Source organism: Heliconius melpomene, chromosome 15 (assembly GCF_056956725.1).
Source record: "Heliconius melpomene rosina isolate 202511_hmr_F chromosome 15, ASM5695672v1, whole genome shotgun sequence".
Taxonomy (NCBI): domain Eukaryota; kingdom Metazoa; phylum Arthropoda; class Insecta; order Lepidoptera; family Nymphalidae; genus Heliconius; species Heliconius melpomene.
This window is the reverse complement of record NC_140403.1, coordinates 3,480,347-3,502,436: the sequence shown is the minus strand read 5'-3', so window position 1 is coordinate 3,502,436 and position 22,090 is coordinate 3,480,347. Positions and strand designations below refer to the sequence as shown.

The 22,090-nt window shown below is 34.7% G+C and overlaps 1 protein-coding gene across 1 annotated transcript in view; it reads right to left on the bottom strand.

Annotated features, from left to right (window-relative positions):
* LOC146531338 (cell adhesion molecule Dscam2-like) overlaps nt 1-12,503 on the bottom strand; it is a 47,884-nt gene extending 35,381 nt beyond the window's left edge. Inside the window, exons 1-3 of the mRNA XM_085198232.1 lie at nt 12,285-12,503; nt 9,435-9,654; nt 3,309-3,454 (exon numbers count right to left, since the gene is read on the bottom strand). Of these exons, the coding sequence (XP_085054358.1) occupies nt 3,309-3,454; nt 9,435-9,654; nt 12,285-12,291 (373 nt within the window). The 5' untranslated portion in view covers nt 12,292-12,503. The remainder of the gene's footprint in view (nt 1-3,308; nt 3,455-9,434; nt 9,655-12,284) is intronic.
* Nucleotides 12,504-22,090: the final 9,587 nt, after the last annotated feature.

Genomic DNA, 22,090 nt, shown 5'->3' with positions numbered 1-22,090 from the left:
CTGTCTTCAGTCGATAGATCCTATAAGCTTATTTATAGTACACAAATGAAATTTCCTTAACTTTATGGCGTAATTTATGTAATATTTTATTAATTGTTTGAAAGTATTTAATATGATTAGCATTTTCAGTTTCATGCAGTATTCCGCATAATACAGGCTAGGCAAAGGGAACCTAGTGTTTCACACTCCATTCCTCGTTACTAGAGCAAAGAAGTGAAAATATTAATAAATAATAAATCATACCCCCGAGTGGGAATCGAACCCATACCCGACGCGTTTACTGTAAAATAAAACATAAAATATAAATAAATATTATTCACCTTTATCATTATATAAACATTTATTTCTGTTTCTAATATTCTTAGATTAAAGAAATATTAAGGAAGCATAACAACGTAACATCAAAGTATCGTATACTTTATTCAAAACTCATTTGAATAAGAATAAGATTGAAGTGCCTCCCGCTTTCATTTTTTTCCTTTCAATCTGTTGTTAGCGACTTAATTATTAGAAATGTGATTTTAATATGAAAAGATTTTTTTTCATACAATTAATTACAATTTCAATATTTTTTCTTATTCTCACACTTCTTCATTTTATCCTAATAATTCTTGTTTTATTATCTTCTGTATAATTTCTCTCGCAAATTAGTGTTTTGGTAAAATAGTCCGAATAGGCCGAAAGTTAAAAACAATAATATTTCACGTTGGCGCTTATCTCGCCAACCTCGCGAGATACGAGAGATTCCCGTGCGATAGTACAAATATCGCACGGGAATCTGGTATCCACCAGACGGGTCTCTGGTATCCACCAGAGACCTTGTTAGCAGGCTCCAGGCACAACTTTAGTGATTTATTTTTTTACAAAACTTAGACATTTTTTTAGCTTCACGCTATATCCCGCATGTAGCAAGGTAGGCAAATGGAGCCTATTGTTCAGATACTTTGCTCCCCATTTTCCATCAAATTTTAGAGACATTAACACTACGTGGCAGGACTCAACGCCACGCTTTTCCTTTACCCCGGGGCGAAGAAATAAAAATATTTAATATTTCATTCCCTCAAGTGGGAATCGAACCCAAATCTGTCGTGTTTACAGTCACACGCTTATACCAGTGCCCAGATTTTAATAAATATTGAACAAAAAAGAGCCATTAACTATCATCTCATCTGGTAAAAGGCTGATTAGATAGTTTGTTAAAGAAAACTCGAGGTTATTACCTCGGCCAAGTAATTGCTTAAAAGCCCAGCAACAAAAAGACATCTCCACAAAAAAAACTCCATAATATTTTTTATAAGTATATTGAATAAAAAATACCTTAAGAAGCCAACGTTTTCAGGACGAAAATATATAATAACGTTTAATCTTTAATTAAAACTTTCCATATTTCCATATTTTGCAGAAAAGTAATGGTAATGAAATATTTTCTTCTTTTCATGTGCCTAATATAATTGGGTCTGACGGAACTCATTTCAATGACTGAAACACAATTAAGGACCATCATGGCGCAGGGGAACGAAGTGGAGCTGTAAAGGTCATAGGTTGCGGGTTCCATTCCCGGTCGAGGAAATTAATTATTTAATATTTCCATAACGAGGAGCGGAATGTATCCTGGAGTGGATTCCCTCTGCCTACAGGAACAGGACGCTAAAAAAAACACAATTATTAAGAATGAAACTGAAGTTCGAACGTGAGATTTTGCTACGAGCCATTCTATTTTAATCATGTTATAATTTAGTGTAGAGAACATCTGGTGTATATCGAGTCAAGTCGCCGGGGCACAAACACGTAAGGTTATGGGTTCGATTCCTCACTTTAGGAAAGGATTTTGATAATATTATTTCTCCGCTGTAGTGAAGAGGTAAAGCGCAACGTTGAGTTTCGCCACTCAATACGCAACGTCTACAAAATTCGGTGGAAAGTGGGGAGCGGAGAGGCCGGTCACTGCGTGAAGCTGAACATTTGCTATAAAAAACCTTCCACTATTAACATTTTATGAACCTATTGTCTTAATGTTAATTATTTTAAGATAATTTTTATTACTTATATAATGTTTTATCATTGTATTCCATTGTAATTATTTTTTCTTGGAAACACGAGATGAACAAAAGGAAAACTTGTTCGAAACTCCCTCTAATGTCATTTTTAATCCCTTAATTAAAAGTTTTCCCGTGTAAAAACTCAGGCGGCCGTGGGCTGTTTTTCATTTTATTCCATATTTTCCTCGCTGTAACGGAAAGTTAATTGGTTCAACTGAACTCAAACTCAAAGTTGTAATTTGTTTTGGCCTCTTCCCGTACATCTGTTGTTTACGTTTTCGCTATTATCATTGTACTTGATGCGAGAGTACCTTAATAATAACGAATCTCAATGGTTGTGTAAATATTTTATATTTGAATGAAAAATATATTATTTTAGCTTGTTTATGTAAGGTCTACGACCTTTACGCGTTTACAGCCAATCGCTTGTGCCACAGTGCCACGACGGCCTCTGCTATTATTTGTTAGTTGCCACAATTTTTAATGTGTGACAAAGTTGTAAAATCGGCGGAAAGTGAGCGAGCGGGAACAGAGTGTTTTAACACTAGATTCCCTCTGCTCTATGCGGGACATAGCGTGAAACTAAAAATAACATATAACAAATTTGTATAATATAAAACTCACTATTGCTTAAAGTTTTCAAATATTACGAAATTTTACAAAGGATCATCCATTAGAGAGCTACATCCCGATCTAGTGTTTACTATGAATAAAAATTGCTTTTTAATATGATTAGTCTAGACGAGCTGTTGTCGATGGAACACTGGTAAGTAATTGAATTTTTAATATAATAATAATGGCTTTTTATATAAAATCAGAGAAAGATTGCAGAGAATTATTTAAGTAGGTCCGCATGTGTAGCAGTTAATGAAAACCAATTGGGTCATAGGACACGGGTTCGATGTCATGGGATTATTCATTAACCATAAATAAGACTATTATAATTTTGGCCGACACACTATTTTTATGTATCTCTCGTATCAAATGAAATTTCACATTTGTCGTCTTACATTTTTCCACTCATTTTCAGACATAGCGCAGCCCTACGGAAGATTTTGTTGTACCCAACTGACAGAATAGAGAATCGATAATGGTAGGTACGTTTAATATACATATGTTGTCAAAAGAGAGAAAGAAAGAGAAACAACGGCACGGCATCACCAGTAAAAAGTAAATAGAGATAGTGAATTTTATTTTTTAATTAACAATTAGCTTAATTAATTAAATAATAAATTTGTTAGTTTTCTTCTCAAAAAATTCAAAACTTACCAGGCTGCAATAGCATCGGCCTAGACAGTGTAACTCCAGCGCGATTTGAAGCTTTGCACCTGAGTACTGCGCTGTTTCCACCACCTCCTGCGTCCACTAACGAACGTCTTGCACCAACCACTAAGCGACCATCACTTAAGACATGCCTGTAAAGAATTTCTCATTTTAATATATAGCGGGATAAAGGGTACCTGGGAACCTCGTGTTAAGACATTTCGTGTTGATTGGCGGAGTTCAATTCCGCGCTTTGTCTCGTTACTAGAGCGAGGAAATTGAAATATTAAATGTTTAATTTCTCCGAGACGACTTTGAACCCATTATCGTCATGTTTACAGTCCACGCTCATACCCCTGCACCATAAAGGTCTCTAACTTATATTGTAACTTATGCTTCATTGTAAAACACTACTAAACAGCCAAAATTATATTTTACTAAATTGCTAGTTTTCATTACGTATTAATTAAATACTTACTAATTAGAAATTACTAAAAATTATTTACCCAAAGATATTATATTTATATGAAAAAAATCTCATTAATTATTATTATACCTGTTAAAGAGGCGATTCTACTCTGTTTAATCTATTTTCTAATATTAATTATGATAATAAATAATAAGTTAGACATCTAAATTTTTGTTTAAGAATATATTTAGATTAACAAAACACATATTTTCCTCTTATTTTATAAAGCGAAATATAAGAAATAATTTCAAAATTGTATTGAATAATCCATAGTGTAAACATTTCCTCAGTAATATGTTTATTATACAACTCTACTACAATGTGCTTTCCATAGAACATGTCACTATTCCAATGTAATCTAGCATAGCAGGTACATGAATAAGAGATTTATTATAGGATGTTATCTTCCATACTAGAGGCAGTTGAAACCAGTGGTTTGTTTTGAAAACTTATTTACCTTATATATTTTGTATTTTATATAGATTTTTCAATGCATAAAGAGATATGAAGTTATGAATGTCGGCACTATTATATTGTTAGCGAACTCGTGTAAAAGAGGGTAGTTGTAGGTGTAGCACCTTTTTCCGAATAATTTTAAAAAATAAGGATGATATGTGTTTTTATCATGTTTTTTTAAAAACGTTATCCGCTTCCGATTTCTAACAATATTTATATTATTTTCTTTTTACCGGTTTATTTTACTGATGAATGAGTTCGATTCCGCCTCTGAACATGCTATTTCTCAAAAATTGGGCAGAAAATGGGAAGCGGAGTGCCCTAGTGCTAGCCTCCCGATCCATATTCTACTATACTCGTATATACGCTGATACAGTAAGAAGCTACTTGTTTGACCATAAACTATGTAAATTATTTATTGATAATAAGAATCTACATAAAAAATTAATTAAAAGAATTTACTCACAAAATGACATAACGAAGATTAAAGTTATGTTTTTATAAATTCACGCAGCATATATTTATTTCAAAATAGAAATATTACGACAAATTACGAACAAAACATTCAAACTATACATATATATAATAAGAAATATGTATAGAACATAGATAATACAAGATAAATAAAAAACAAAGTAATCTTTTACTCATCAGATTCAAACCTAATCCACAAAATCACCAAAGGCGGTGCCCATAAACAAATAAGGTCTCGAGGCGAGGTTGTAGGGAACACCCTATATAACTCACGTAAATTCCCCCGTGTTATTATTCAATCTTTGTCATTATTCTTCCCTTGTGCCGACATGTTTCCCATTTTATCTGTCGACACTCGATCACCGCGATTTTACGCTAACATTCATATTTGAACCTTGTACCTTGGTTACCAAATTTAACGATTGAATTAGGAAAAAAATGTTTTGAGAATCAATTTTAATATTTATTTCATTGTATCCACATGGCAAGGGAAATCTGGGACACTAGTATTAAGACATTCCGTTCAAATTAAAACACTTCCATTTTCCACTTTTCGCCGAATTGAAGAGGCATGGCGTGTTGAGTGGCGGAACTCAACACCGCGCTTTTGCCTTGGTATCAGAGCGAAGAAATTAAAATATGAATAATAATAAATAATAATTCTTTACTCGAGTGAGAATCGAACCCACAAGCGTCACGTTACAATCCACTGTGCTACGACGGCCTAATTTAAAAGCATTTATTAAAAATTTAAAAACAAAATAAAATATATAAAAATAAAAATAACCCTCCATACAGTTTTACATAAGTGTTAAAACTGTATTTCCTTCTTGATGACAAGGATACATTTTCAATTCCATAAAACGTCTGTCACTCGAAGAAAAATATGGGGCACGTGCTCCGGTCATTTGTCTTCGAACACGTACCGCGAGTCAGTTGTCACGATAATCGTTTATTTCATATTCTTTTTACTCTTTTATTACTAAGTGAACTGTTCCTTTCCTTGAAATACGTTGACACCTACTAAAATTATGTTTTAAAATTTTATATTTCATCATAATTGAAATCAGAGGCCGGTCTTAGAGCAGCAGAGTGTGTTTGTAAGTACGATAGGTTCTGGGTTCGATTCCCACTCAAAGAAATGTAATATTTCATATTTTAATTTCTTTGCTCTGGTGTAGAGGTAAACCGCGGCGTTGAGCTCCGCCAGTCAACACGCAATTTAAAGTCGTTTAACTGTGTAAATAACTATAAGCACTTCAAAAACATTTTATAATCACAGACATACACTCAAAATGATATATATGAATGTGTGTATGTATAGATTTTTTAAAATAAACAAATACCTACCTATATACCAAAATTAAATATTAATATTTTTTTCAACCACGGTCCCTCCATTTATTTTTTAAATTAAACGAAAATATACTCGTGTATTTTGTGTAACTTCAAAATATATACAAACAGGATTTTATAGAGTATATATTTAATTTGGTATTCGTTTATTATATTTAAATTATCTATATATTAATAATATCTATATATCGATTATTATTAATAAGTAAATAAAAAAAATATTAGGTAAATTAAAAAGCGGCGTTGAGTTCTGCCACTCAACACGCAATACCTCCAAAATTTAGCAGAAAGTGGGGAACGGAGTGTCTGAACACAAGGTTCCCTCTGCCTGCCTTGCTATACGGAATACAGCGTGAAGTTAATAAATGGTAAAAATTACGGAAATGTATAATGGAAACAAGAAAACGTACATCCGATAAGAAACTCAGCCAATTTATTAGCAGACATCGGGAAAGTCGTATTAGTTATGCCACATATCATTCGGGAGTCGGAAAAGTTAGCGAAAACTTTGATATATGCTTCATATTTTTTAATAAAAATATAAAATAAATTTATTTTTCATATATAATATACAATAGATTATTTATTAGTTAGCTACACCCATACTTATATACCGCATAGAACACAAGTAAGCAAGCAAAATTTATTAAAATTTATTATCTCTGTTCCCCACTTTTCACTCAAACGTCACGTTCACGTGGTATTCCGCTTATAGCAGGATATGCAGAGGGAACCTAGCCTTAAGATATTCCGTTCCCCCATTCATTCTGCGTCCATTTCCTCCCGTTCCATACATTATTAGCAAGCCAAGAATCAAATTAATTACATACCACATATCATTCGAAACTTTCAATAGTTTGTTCGAAGTTTGTGAGAAGATCGCATTTATCTCCCGAGAGCAATTAGACTAAGAATTTAATTATAAAGAAACAAGTAATTAATTAGAAACTTTCCTTAGTCGCAAATAGTATGGACTATGGACTCAGCGGGTAGTTTAATATTTGAAAAACAGTTAAAATGGCTCTTTCCTTTTTAAATCAAAACAGTAATTTAAATGGAATGAATTATAATTGTTTAATAATAAAAACACAATTTAAATATATATTATGAGTTCTTGTCAGACTTCGCCAACCAATCAGTGAAATAAGTGAGTAATTTGTGTTGAGTGTTTTTTTTTCTTTTTTTCTTCATTTTCACATGTAGCAGGGTAGGCCAAAAGAGCCTAGTGTTGAGGCATTTCTCTCCCTACTTTCCGCCGAATTCTGAAGGTGTAGTGAGTGTCGGAACTCAAGGTCGAACTTTTCCTCGACGTTAGAGCGAAAAAAGTAAATATGAAATATTTCACTTCCTCGATTGTGAATCGAACCCACGAGCTCGATTGGCCTCAGTAAAACACTATACTCTAAGCTCTTCAGCATCAAAGTTTTTATCGTATTGCATTTTAGATAGAAACTAAACATGAAAGTAGGTCAAGCCACTTTACCAATTAAAATTATAAAGTAGAAAGTTCGCAAAATTTTATAATCACGTTACTGCTGCTGAGAAGTCACTGAATTACGACCAATGACTGTGTTTCCATGTAGAAAATTCTCAATATAATCATTGAAACTCTCTTTTTCCTTGTAAATCTACTTCTTAAAGTTATTAAGAAAATAAATTGTACCCAATTTCTCTTTTGATTTAAATTTAAATATCTAAACTTATAAAATACATGGAAACTCAGTAAAATTAATATATATAACATACGTTATAATTTTACCCTCAAAGCGGAAGTTAAGTGGGAAAAACTAATATTTCGTACAATTATACTTTAGTAGTTGAGAATTGAGAATTTCCCAAGTGTTGCCATACAATATTAACTCAACTCGTATCGCCTTCTTGTAAAATATGAGCAAAGTTTCAACACTTTATTTAATGTATACGTCGTCGACTTCCATTCGCTGTGCTGAACTAATCTTAAATCTATTTATTCGTTTATAGTAATAGTTTTACAAATAAAGCTATTTTGAATATCCATTGAATCAAAATGATTTGTATTTTTTACCCGACTACGGCGAAGCAATAAAGAGGATTATGGTTTTGACCAGTATGTATGTACGTTCATCTGTTTCCTTGTGGCTTCTAAAATGTTTATCATAATTTGACAATTGAATTGAGATATCGTCTACTGGTTGTAAATTATGTAACGGCATATTAAATTGCATGTGGCGCCCTCTAGTGAACAATAATAGTCAAATATTTTCTTAAATTATATCACGTTTATTGTCAAATGTAAAATCTCACTTAGAGCATTTTAAAAATATATATTTTGTTTAGTATCTGGTTTACTTCACGCTTTCTCACACACACAGCAAAGTAAGCAGACGGTTAAGACACTCTGTTCCCCACTTTCTGTCAAATTCTGGAGGCATTGCGTGGTAAGTTGCTGAACCCAACGCCGCCCTTTACCTCGACACCAGAGCGAAGAAATGAAAATACAAACGAAAATAAATATTTCACTTTCTCGAGTGGGGATCGATCTCACAACCGTCGCGTTACGGTGTTTGTTTATTTAGTTATACATTTATATTGAAACTAAATTACCAAATCTTAATGTACAATATTACAGCTTACATGAAATCAAACTTATTTAACTTATTGAAAGTTTTACTAGTTCAATAGAATAAGGATTTAATTCGTATTACACAGAAACTTCAGTTTTATATCGGAAAGCTAAACGTTTCAGTATGATTTTGTAATTTTACTAAGGTTTTTGTTGTAAAAAACTAATATATTTTTTTATAATTTTAAACTTAAATATAACTTTAAAATATTATTTTGACTACTATTATTTATTTTATGTTTTATAAATAACTAACTCTATGAATGGTTATTGAGTTAGTCTACAAAGTATGTAAAACAAAAAATCGTAGAATACGCAAAATTCGTAGAGGCTCTACGACACTTCTACGGGCCCATGTAGGTCAACATATTCGTAGGATACTATTAATTTGCCTTTGAGATTTGAGACTTTTGTGACGCAGAGGCACAAGCATGTGACTGTAACGTGTCGGTTGTAGGTTTGATTCCCATTCCGAGGAGCGAATTATTAATTCTTCGCTCTGGTTACAAGGCACATAAGCACAGCGTTGAGTTCCTCCACTCATCACATGCATATCTCGAAATTTCAGTGGAAAGTGGGAGGAAATGGAATGCCTTAGCACTAGGTTCCCTCTGCTTATTTAATATTTCAGTTACTGCCTTTGAATATTGTAACTAATAAAAAAGCGAAACTATTAAATTAAATATTTAAATAACTTAAGCTGCAATTAGTGTCAATGAAATATGTTTAAGATATCAACAAAATATTAAAGTCCAAAATTTTTAATATACCATACCTTAACCCAGGTATAGTAGTAATAACTTGTCCTTCAGCAGTCACCCAATGCACATCCGGTGGCGGATGCCCTACAGCGCGGCAGACTGCGTGTGCGCCGCGCGTCGCCGGCCACAGCACGCGTGAGGGTGGCTCCGCAGCAAAGTGGGGCCGCTTGTCCCCCGAACTGGCTGCCCAGCCAACTGCTAATGTGATGCCGATGATCCATTGTATTTTGTAACCTGTTGATAAGAGATTACAGTTAATTAGAAATGAACTTTGTATAAATATATACATGCTAAAAACCCTATATGGTAGTTCATTTGTCAATGCTGTAGATGTAGCATCAGGTGATTGCTCTTTCCTTCTTGTTTTGTACACTTGTTTAAATAAAAAGAATATTCATGGAATGTAAATTTATAATTTGACAAGTTAGCATTATTTAATTCGTGAGGAATTTTAAATTTGAAGCCAGATGTGGCATAGGGACGCAAGCGAACGATTGTAAACGCAACCGGTTGTGGGTTCTATTCCCACTTGAGAAAAGGAAAGGTATAGTAGTGTATTTTCATTTCCTTGCTCTACTAACGAGACAAAGCGTGGAGTGGCGTAGAGTTACGCTACTAAAACAGGCAATGCCTCCAGAATTCAGCGGAAAGTTAGGAACTGAGTGTCTTTACACTAGTTTCCCTCTGCCTATTCCGCTATCAGGAATCATCCGCTATAATTATATTGAAAAATACGTCGACATTTCATTTTTATAACTGCAATAAATCCTTATATATTGGAATATTATTTTAATGGCCATAACAGACCATAACATAAATCAGGAATCGTATCTGTCATAAGCATTTATTATTTACTACTCGGAATATCAGCACGAGAGCATACAAATTTAAAAATGCTAAATAAGAATAAAATTTTTCAAGTCACAATTTCACACTTCCATATAAAAATGTTGTCCTACATCTACATAGTTAATTTATACGAGTGGAATATTATTATGTTTCGTAACAGAACTCGTGACATGAATAATAATGGCCTGACTGCTGAATAATGGCGCTCTGATAAAATATTTTCATTAAATATCATGATTTCATTTGCTTGTAGGATAATTTTAGTAGGAACCATCTATTTTAAAAATGAACTTACAAGCACATATAAATAGGAAATCTTAATAATTCAAAAATACCATCAGCAAAAAAGAATACAATAAATAATAAAATAATTAAATCAAATCAAATCAAAACAGCTTAGGTTCTTATTTAGTATTGAGTTAAAAGCTTATACTACTTACTTGACAACTTTATTTATAAATAGTATTTATCTAATAATTAATTCCGAAGATTTAATTAAGTATAAGTAATTAATTAATTTATTTAATTTATTTGGTATACTTCTGTTCAATTTACGGCAAGAAACGGGATATCCGTTATTCTGCCTTTATTATACGAGAACTGTAACATTACTATTAGTATAACGACTGCGGAGTCTTATAGCTAAAATAAAAAAATAAAAAAATTGTACTACATAAAACACAAAAATGAAAAAAGCAAGTCCATTAGTTTAGAATTTTCTCCCATACCCTTTTATTTTTAAAAAATTATGATTTGCTATTTATTCTCACAAAGTTTAAAACTAATGGTTTTGCCTTTTTTCTTCTGCGTAGTTAAATATTTTGTTTTATTTTTATGTTTTTAACAGAAAGAAATAGGTACTGTTTTTTTTATTTTCAACAACGACAAAGACTCGAATTTATTTATATTATTTTGATGAAACTTTTTTCAAAAGTATACTTTCTTAATTTTACACTATTTCCTACTATAGCAGAATAAATAGACAGCATATAATGAGCCTGGTGATAAATACTGTTACAATTAAAAAAAAACAAAATATCACTTTTGAATTTGGAATCTGCTATTTTTATACGATTGTTCATTACGTTTTCTTATTTTCGCGCCAATATATTGTGTACTATGAAAATGAAATGGAGTGATAAGGAGAAACGAATCACTGAAATTATTACATAAAGTAGGTATGGAGCCTTATACAATTTGTACAATTGGTATTAGTCAAATGTTTCTGTATCGGGCTATAAAAAAGTCAAGTCACAGTTCTTCATTTTTGAATTCGAGATATGAAATTTTAAGAGGAGGAATTCACTGCCGAGCTTTGTTTCTATTTTAATTAAAATATATTTTATTATTATTAGTTGAATTATTATGATTTATTTATTATTATTAATTGAATTATTATGATTTATTTATTATTATTATTTATTATTTTAATTAATTAAATAAATTTTAAAACGACATTATTGTGAAAAGGAATCCACGCTGGGATCATACAGTATAGACCCGGACCTGTTTACTGCATTTTCTTAAATAGAGCCGGATACAAATAAAATTTTGTTTTTTTTTTCTAATCTATCCATATCGATTATCCACGTTTTATACGAAACGTTTCGGAGATAAATTTCGATTTACCGCTTTTGCAAACATATCTTTTCAATTGTATTTTTCTGTTTTTTTCTATATGCAATAAAGAATATATAAAAAAAACCTAGCAACAATCGTTTGTAAATACACCAATCTGAACTAATAAATAATACTATTACTTGCTTAATATAAAAAACACCTTGATTGTTTACTATTGTGACTGAATTTGTTAAGTTGTTAAGTTTTTTTTTTATTTTACATAACTAACTATTCCCTTTCTATGGCCACGTTAAGAAATAATAAAATTCGACGATATTATTTAGAAAGCGGAGTAAACAAATATTTATATCGAATAATATTTTTTAAAATTCTGAATAATATTTGTTTACCAAATGCATTCTTCATGCATTATAAAACATTAAATCTAAACAAACCTCTCATCCCGCAATCACTTTACACCGTATTTCCTTACAATCATTATCAAAATTCACCTCAAAGTCTCCATTCACTTCAAAAATTCACGTTATGTACGCTTCAAAAGTCATATTTCCTTATTTTATAAATTAAATAATATAACTTTAAACTCGATATATCGCGAAAGTTTTCCCTCTAAAGTAGCAAACGGACAGACACGTGTGTTTCGAGTGAAGTTCGCGCGCTGACTGAACTGGTACTGAAGTACCACCCTCTGCAGATGATAATAGCTATACTGTTACAGGGTGGTTCAATTAGATAGAACTGTCTACGTAATGTTCACATTTTGAATATACATTGTAGCGAAAAATTATTTTAGTTTTATGGTGATATTTTAACTTTGTAAGGGTTTCTTAAAATAATAATTCTAATGTAAGCTTGAGAGACCCTCGTGGCGCAGTGGTTCAAGCTTGTGACTGTAAACGTGACGGTAGTTGGTTCTATTACTGCATCGCTCTGGTGACGAGGTAAAGCGCGGCGGTGAGTTCAGCCACTCAACACGCAATGCCTCGGAAATTGGGCGGAAAGTGGGGAACAGAGTTTGCCTACTCTCATGTGTGCGGGATACAGCGTAAACCTAAAAAAACGAACACTTAAAATTAACCATAATACTATTATTAATAATCAACTGTGTTCAATACTAGTACTTACCTACGGTTTTCTCCAATAGCAATCTACAACAATACGCCTTAAAATCCATTTCCATCAAAAGACAAAGGACTGGTTCCGTACATAAAGTGCACAGCGGCCAAGTCTTATTTCAAAGTGCCATAGAATTTGTAACATTTAATTGCGTTGCAAAATAGCTGCCCGCGCTGCATTTATATCGCCGCCATAACCATTATGACTGCGATGGCTGCTCTCGCTATCAAAAATGTATGAATGTTGTGAAACGTTTCTCCTATAGCCTTTGTTTACGGCTTTGCTTGGCTTTTGTAATGGCACTTTTATAATGTCATTGTAAGAAATATCATTTGATAGCGGCGTAAACGACTTCGCCTGCTTAAGCTTCTTAATATATTTTATAGTCAATAGGAAAATATGTACATAAATTGTAGCCTTTGTGTTATCCTTATGTATAAGCTATATTATTGTAAAATATTATCTAAATCTGAACGAATTTATATGAAACTTTATAGTAGTGTAAAATAGTTTTGACGTAAAAGTTGTACAAATGTTTATCCTCACATTTGATTGAATTTTAAATTTAAAAAATCTAATGTAATAGAACCTGTAACTAAAAAAATTCTGGCCAAATGCGAGTCGGATTCTCGCCTACCCTTCAGGATTGTAGGTCGACGGAAAGTACTAGTTATGATACTGAAATTTGCGAGCGTATGCAAAACGAAAAATATTATGACGGAAATACATTAGACTCACGTCATACCATACCATAAATCCATCACACACCAGCTCTAATGTACCATCCACACCATATGGATTCGTAGCCCTCCACTACTGTGTGGTTTCGTAGGAACTTCCTACTGGACTGACTGGAATGCCTACATCAAAAAGCGGGTATATTTCCATCTTAAAGACCGGCAACGCACCTGTAGCTCTTCTGGTGTTACACGGGGTCGTAAGCGGCGGTGATCACTTACTATCAGGAGGATCAGGTGACCCGTACGCTCGTTTGCCTTGTATTTTTCCATAAAAAAAATTAAAAGCCAAAACTATTATTTCTGTTCATGTAACACATATATTTCAAATTCTGGATAGCAGCCAAGCTAATCGCTTTTAAAAGCACACTTTCTCTATTTAATCTACATAGATATATTTAAATAGCTGTATATTTCCTACCAAGAATAAAAGGTGTTAAGAATTTATACCTTAAATAGAATGTTTAAAGTACCTAGTATAAAAGTAGTAGTTATACAACATTTTCAAAGAGCTAAATGGCCTCTTTTAAAAGCTTTTAGCTGCGAGATATTCTATGAGAGCACCTGTAAATAACATATCGTGAATACTGAAAGTTCCGACTGCGAAGTTTTTTCAACTAATATCCAGTACACTTTTGAGCGTACTCACAGAGTTTTGATTAAATATAAATTAAGATTAACTTTATGCAAATACTAATGCACGTCTCGGTTCATATGTAAAAATGAATATTTTTATAGGTAAAAATAAATATTTTTATCTGTAAAAATGAATATTTTTATATGTAAAAATGATTATTTTTGAGTATTTTATTTTACGGACATATGAGATGGAAAGAAAGCAGAAATATGTCTGTTTTTCTCACTCTTAAAGGAATTGTTCCAAGATGGCGGTCAGCATTTGAGAAAACATGTGACATCAACTATTACTTAAAATACGAGTAAATATATTATTTAGTAAAACATTAAATTTCATTACGTCGTTTTCCAAGGTCTCAACAATATTGGGATGCCTCCTTTGAAGTTAAAAACTGTTTTAGTATGAACTCTATCCTATATTTTTACTTCTACGTATTTTAACTAAGGAATACATCAATTCTCCATTTACGACAGCTGGTAGATTCATAAACTCAATACTAAGGTCTCGTGCTTCCGCATATATTAACTGTCCTATAAATTTATTTCATTGTGTACTATCAAACAATATCTCAACAACTCTCAACTCTCTCTCTCTCTCTCTCTCAATATTCAACTGAACAGTTAAATTTCAGTTTATTTCAAAGAAATATTATAAAACAGGTCAAGTTTGAGTCGGATTCTCTTAACAATAGTTCCGTACCAATTTCAGGGGTGTAGGTCAACGAGAACGTATAACTTATAAAAGATGACAAACTTATGTTTGCGGGCCCATGCACTCATTTTTTATGAAATAGACTACAAATATATATATTTGTAATGATTATCTATGAAATATCTATAAACTTACACTTTTCTATGAAATATTGGTAAGCTTATAGGTACTTTTCGAAATTTTTCCTTAATTTATTCTGTAAGTTCTAACTTATGTGCCCAATTTCATAACTGGTATACGAGATGTACCCTTTTGGTTTTAAAAATGCAACATAACCAATGCATAAATGCTAATGTCTTTTGATTCGGTTGATTAAGAAGCTGATATTGCATTCAATTTCTTCGGTGCTACAAGGGACCAGTAAGCTAATTATTTGATATTAATTCCAGCCTCTTTTTACCTCGCGATCCCGAGAAAAATAACTACTAACTGACAACAAATCCTGATTCTATAAAGGTTCTGCTTTTACCTTTTGAAGTGAGGAACCCTAAAAAACATTTTGCTTAATAATGTTAGTGACAATTCGAGCTTGGAACAGTCTAACTGTTCTGTTCAGTTATTTGATTACAGCGTTTCGAACGTAACAGTCCAACTCTCCACTAACATAGAATACGACATCTGTCAATAAATGTGACCAATTAAAAATGTTTTATTCAGTGAATAATTTAAGTTCAAACTTTGTTTTTTTTTTCAGTTTCCGGCTGTTTCCCGCATATAGCAGATAAAAGGGAGCCTAGTGTGTTTAAAACACGCCGCTTCCTACTTTCCGCACAATTCTGCAGGCATTACGTGTTAAATAGCGGAACTTTATGCCGAGATTTGCCTCAATACCAGAGCTAAAATATAAAATATTTAATTATCGAACCTACAACCTGTCGCGTTTATCACACGCTTGTCCTTTGTGCCGCTACTGGCCTTAACATAAAAGAGAATTTTTATTAAATCATTACTTTTTTAGCTATATTTAGTTACATATAATAGCTGCTTACATCAGCTGAATTTCAAGTTATAAAAAGGTTATATACGAGTATGTTGATTAAGGTCTGTTCGACGAAATACATAAAATCAGGTTCTCATTCAGTGATGAGATTTCGCAACATCAATTACGAAGCCTATCCTTTCATCCTAATAAGATGGATAATGTCTTCATCTGAGTTATCGATTTAATTTAATCTATTGGAGCATTTTCTTGGATCTGCCTCGTCGTGCTTCGGACTTAATTTGTTACCCTAATTTGCTACCTTAACCATTTTCGTTTTGTTAATTATATATTTAGAATAAATTGCTTAATATTTGTTAGCTATTTTACTATAAAACATACATTTTATACGATTATTATAATTATGTCTCCAGAATTCGGTGGAAAGTGGGGAGCGGAGTGCCTTAACACTGGACTCGCTGAGAGATACAGTGTGGACCTAAAAGAAAGTATTATTAATGAATAAACATTGAATATTAATAAATTGCAAAACATAACAAAAAAATAATAACAATCAGTAAATACAATACTCGATATATTTTTATTTCATTATTGAAATAAAAACGAAGAGGAAATATAAAGAAACAAAATGGCGGTAATCAATTGTCTCATTAGAGCTTGGCGTCAGCAGGCTAACGATATTGGATAAAGGCTCTTTCATATTATGTAATACTTTTATTTTATTTTATTTATGATAAGTATATTTATTAATTTTATTTATTAAATTATTATTTAACAATATGTTGCAGAGTACTCAATACTTTTTTTTTTTAATATAAACTAGACTATACACTTATTTATTGAAAAGTAATTAGAGACATGTATAGTATTATATTATTTTATTAGTGGGGATATATTTATTTTATATATTGCGTATAAATATTTTATATATATGTCGGAATTTGTAGTACTGAGGTGGTTCCGGAACGCCAGCGCCATCTGTTGGCGCTCAACAGAGTTAGTGTTTTGCATCGTTATGGAAGGGGCAAGTCGAAGCGTGGCCGACGGACATCGACTCACTTTGTGTTGGGCGGTCGGCCGGTGCAGACGACACTGAAACTGTCCCGCGTTCCGTGCTGTGTATCTACCTGCTGGGGTAGCGATAGCTGCTTTCTTGTGAATTGGTTACGGTGTTGTAATTAATTCGTAATATCACAAATTATGTTTACTCGTGCCAACATTATCCACGGAAGCCCACAGTAGACCGGGTACTCAAAACTATGTGCGAGGGAAATCCACCCAACTCCGACATCAGAAGTGCGATCGGTGTTGGCACAGAGAACAATGGAGATAACCACTGGCGTGCTATGTTCGAAGCCCTGTATACACCGAGGCTAATTCACGGAGGTATATGTGGTTACCCACTTATGATCCTGACAAAGAAGACACGGACGCGAGATTGTGGTGCGCAACGGCTGACTTGTGCTTTTGACAAACTCCCCGAGAGGCAGTCAACTCGAGCTTGCTGTAAGTAAGGCACTGGAAGGTGAAGCATCTTTGTGGCTGTCTCAAACAGCGTACGAGAGTATGACATGCTACCCTCACAAATCACTGGACATTGTGATGTGGCAAGAAGAGGTTGCTGTGGCTACTGTACTCTCTCACATATCAGTCTGACCCGCGGCTTTAACGTATAGCGTTTACAACACTGAAGTGTTTGAGCGGTGGAAAAATGGCTGGCCATAAGTGAGCGGAATGCAGAAGCAAGCCTATCGATGCTACGTGACGAACACCTGTAGCTTCAACGTCGAATCAAGCGGTGTAGCAGCCGGCAGCGAGGCCTTTAGTGTGCTTCTGCGTGGCAAACCGGGTCATATCGTCATCTGGTGTACGAGCGAAGGCGGTGGCGGGCCAAGCGATGGCAGCAGAGACGGCGCAGCGCGCGGTGAGTGGTGTGTGGACGGAGCGATTAGTGGTCGATGGTTTAGTAATGTTGTTACTATGACCGGTATTGGTCAAACACGAGTATACAGTACCGGACAAATTCTGTGTTGTATAGTGATTAACGATGCCCTCCTGGGATATTGTTGTCGCGAGATTTTACATCAGGATTTTACAGTAAACATAACTGACTGACATTTTGTTTGACGGGAATCTTTATGTAAATTCAGTAAATAGCGATAGTGTGAGTGAGTTGACTTTGACTGACATCTCAGCTGACCATTACTGGTAGTGACCAATTGAAACTTTTAGAAACCTTAGGTCGATATTCAGAATTTTTCATAGTTGGTTTTCCAACGACTCTAGTATAGGTTCGAATGTTCGAGTTGGTTCGAATCGCACCGTACAGCAGCGTCCATATAGAATGTCGGCGGATGAATGTGACATTATACGCGACAGAGTTAAAGAACGGTTACACGCGAATATCAATAGGCCGAGCTGTTCTCCTTTCGAAAGTCCAGCTTTATTAGTAAAGAAGTATGACGTTCAGATCGTATCCATATTGACTATAGTGAGTTTAACAATAATACCATCCCGGACAGTTATCCGCTTCCATTGATTACTGATCAAACTTCACGTTTTCAGGGTGCTAATTATTTTTTGAAACTCTATAGCGCAAGCGGTTTTCATTTGATCACAGTAAACGAAAATTCTATAGATAGTACTGCTTTCATAACAACTGAAGGGCAGTTTGAATTCTTGACTGTGCCTTTTGGTCTGATGAATTCAATTTCGATTTTTCAGAGGACAATTGTGATCGTGTTGGGTGATTTGGTTCGCGATTGCGTGGTGGTGTATTTTGAGGACATTTTAATTGTCTCAACCGATTTAGCGGTCCAGTATGGGAGGACTTAATGCAGTGTTGGAAGCTGTGACAAGGGCTGGTTTCTCTTTGAACCTAGTGAAGTGTTCCTTCTTTAGAACGAGGGTGGTGTACTTGGGGTTTGAAGTGGAGGCTAGTCAGGTCTCTATCGCCTCCGGAGACTGTGATTAAGTTGTGGCAGTTCGTCGGATTAGCTTCTTATTTCCGTCAGTTTTGAACCTGTTGTTCGTCTCGAGGCTGAGGGGACTATTGAACAGCATTTTGACTTTTGCTGGTTTCCGGTCATGGTGTGCTGGAGGATTTGTGGATGACTGCGTTGCTTGTAGGGTCGCGAAATCTCACTCAGGCAGGGTTCAAGCTGGGCTGCATCTGATCCCTAAGGTAATGATGCCGTGCCATACGGTTCGTTTAGACGTGGCGGGTAGGCTCAGCAGTGAAACGATAAGAAAGAGTACATTTTCATTCTGACAGGCGCGTTCGCGAAGTGTGTTCTTTTGTTTCATGCGGCAGGCATTGACTCTTGGAGTGTTCCGAGGTGACTTGTGGCTTTGTTTGGGGCTCCAACTCGCATCATTGCTGACCAGGGAAGATGTTTCACTGGTGGTGGTTTCACTAGTAGATATTGGTTGGCATCTCTTGGCGGCGGATTTACCTCGTGCTAACAGGCAGGTAAGGCTCGTCTGGAGTGTGTTAAAGTCTATGTTAACGGCGTTTGAGACTAGCGGTAATAGGTTGTAGCAAGAATCTGTAGGAGAGTACAACTCGCGATAAATTGTACGATAAACCGGAAGCTTTTAATAAGTGAAGTCACGATACCGTTATCATTGATGTGTGTCGGTGGTGTATATCATTGATGTGGATCATTGATGTGTCATTGAATTGTCGTTGATGTGCGTCAATGGTGTGTATCTTTGATGTGTGTCTTTGATGTGTATCATTGGTGTGTATCATTGATGTGTAGTAGTGAGGTATAGACTGACGTTGATATTGACGAAATTCGTTAAGTAGCATCAGACATTATTACGAAGTGTGCGGAATATGGTAGGTCCCATTTGGATATGACAAACTAAAGTTAGTAAATTTTCTGTTAGCGTATTGTTAGAAAACGAAGAGAGAAATTAGGTACAATTAGATTCGAAATTCAAAGGTCCATTTAAGGTTGCCGAAGTTTTGGAGTGTGATCGTTACACACTAAAAGCTGTACGATAGGTTGAGGAAAATGCCAGTAAGTCATGTACCCGACGAAATCAATGTGTAATTTATGATGTTGTTGATGATAATGATGGTGTTTAAACTTAAGTAGTTGAAGAGACTCGAGTAAGTGGTTCTATCGGCCGTAATGTGTTCGACCGTACCAGTAGTTATTTCGTAGTCGTAGCCCGGTAGAAATCGGTATCTCTTGGGGCAACTCAAGTAGTCCGTGGGTGCGCGGTGTGCGTTTAACTCTGGCGGAGGTCGTGGTCTGTAGAGACCGTAGCGTGTTGTCGCAGGTGTGACATATACGGGCTATCCACGCGGTGGATATGCGTATTGAGGTTTTCGACCGTACTGAGGTCGTGGTCTGTAGAGACCGTAGCGTGTTGTCGCAGAGGTGACGTACACGGGCGATCCACTCGATGGATATGCGTATTGAGATGTGAGAGAGCAATGTGATTGCTGTTCGGCTGGAGAGCCGTGGCGTTAGAGGTCTTTACTCGGAGGTTTCTGTTAACTTGGTTGTAATTTGTTGCTGAAGTAAAGTGAAGTAAAGTAAAGTAAAGTGAAGTTTTGGTTATGATGATGTCGATGGTACATGGCTGTGGTATTTGTGAGTAGTGATTAGTTAAAATTATGATCCAGATTAGTGTCAAGTTGTAGTGTCGAGTTGATCTGGTGTCGAGTTGTTCTGGTGTCAAGTTGTCCTGGTATAAGGTCCTGGTATATGGTCCTGGTATAAGGTCCTGGTATAAGGTCCTGGTATAAGGTCCTGGTATAAGGTTCAGGTATAAGGTTCAGGTATAAGGTTCAGGTATAAGGTTCAGGTATAAGGTTCAGGTATACAATTACTAGTGTACGTGTATTACAATTCTAGTGTACGGTTCTGGAAGTTGGTTGGTAAGGTTCTGGTGTAGGTTGGCGAGCGGTACGAGGTGCTGTTGTAGCTTTTTCTTCTAGGCTAACCAACACCCGAGGACGTGTGCTAGCAGGATGGCCGTGTCGGAATTTGTAGTACTGAGGTGGTTCCGGAACGCCAGCGCCATCTGTTGGCGCTCAACAGAGTTAGTGTTTTGCATCGTTATGGAAGGGGCAAGTCGAAGCGTGGCCGACGGACATCGACTCACTTTGTGTTGGGCGGTCGGCCGGTGCAGACGACACTGAAACTGTCCCGCGTTCCGTGCTGTGTATCTACCTGCTGGGGTAGCGATAGCTGCTTTCTTGTGAATTGGTTACGGTGTTGTAATTAATTCGTAATATCACAAATTATGTTTACTCGTGCCAACATTATCCACGGAAGCCCACAGTAGACCGGGTACTCAAAACTATGTGCGAGGGAAATCCACCCAACTCCGACATATAAATATCGTTACTAACAATGTTTACACCTTAAATTTCTTCGTTTCTTTTTTTTCTCGCACTGTTTCGCTATTCAATGCCCAATTTATTAGAAAACACTATGTTAATTAAATTCCCTTGCAAATGCATAAGTGGTATGAAAATAAAGAAATAATATGATAATAATATAATAGAAATAGAATATAGTATAATAGAAGAATAATATGATAATTCTAAAATTACAAATTCAGCTTCACGTTTCTTTACTTAACAGGGTAGAAAAAAGAAACTTAATGTTAAGACACTCCGTTTCCACTTTCCGACCATTTTTAAAGACATTTCCTGTTAAGTCATTTCCTGTCTGCACATGGAAGATATATGACAAAATCTATTAAATCTAAAATATAATCATTCCCAAGAACCCAACCTACAATCACATTTACAGTCAAAGCTGTCCCAACTACGTCACGGCCGATGTCATTAATAAGAAATACAATGTGTCCCAACCTTAGCTCCACATTCAATTAACATTCGTACGAATGTTACTCAAATCAAATAATACAATAATCCTGCTCAAAAAATATCTGGTGACTCATTACTCTTTATTTCATTTTGTTAATTTTATTAGTATTAATTTCTTTTTTGCAGCGTTGAGGTAAGTCAATCAATGCTTTCAAAATTCGAATAAAAGAATATTCTTGAATAATCATGTAGTTTAAGCGGGCGAAGCCGCGAGCGTGTCGCTAGTCTGAAAACAAAATTAG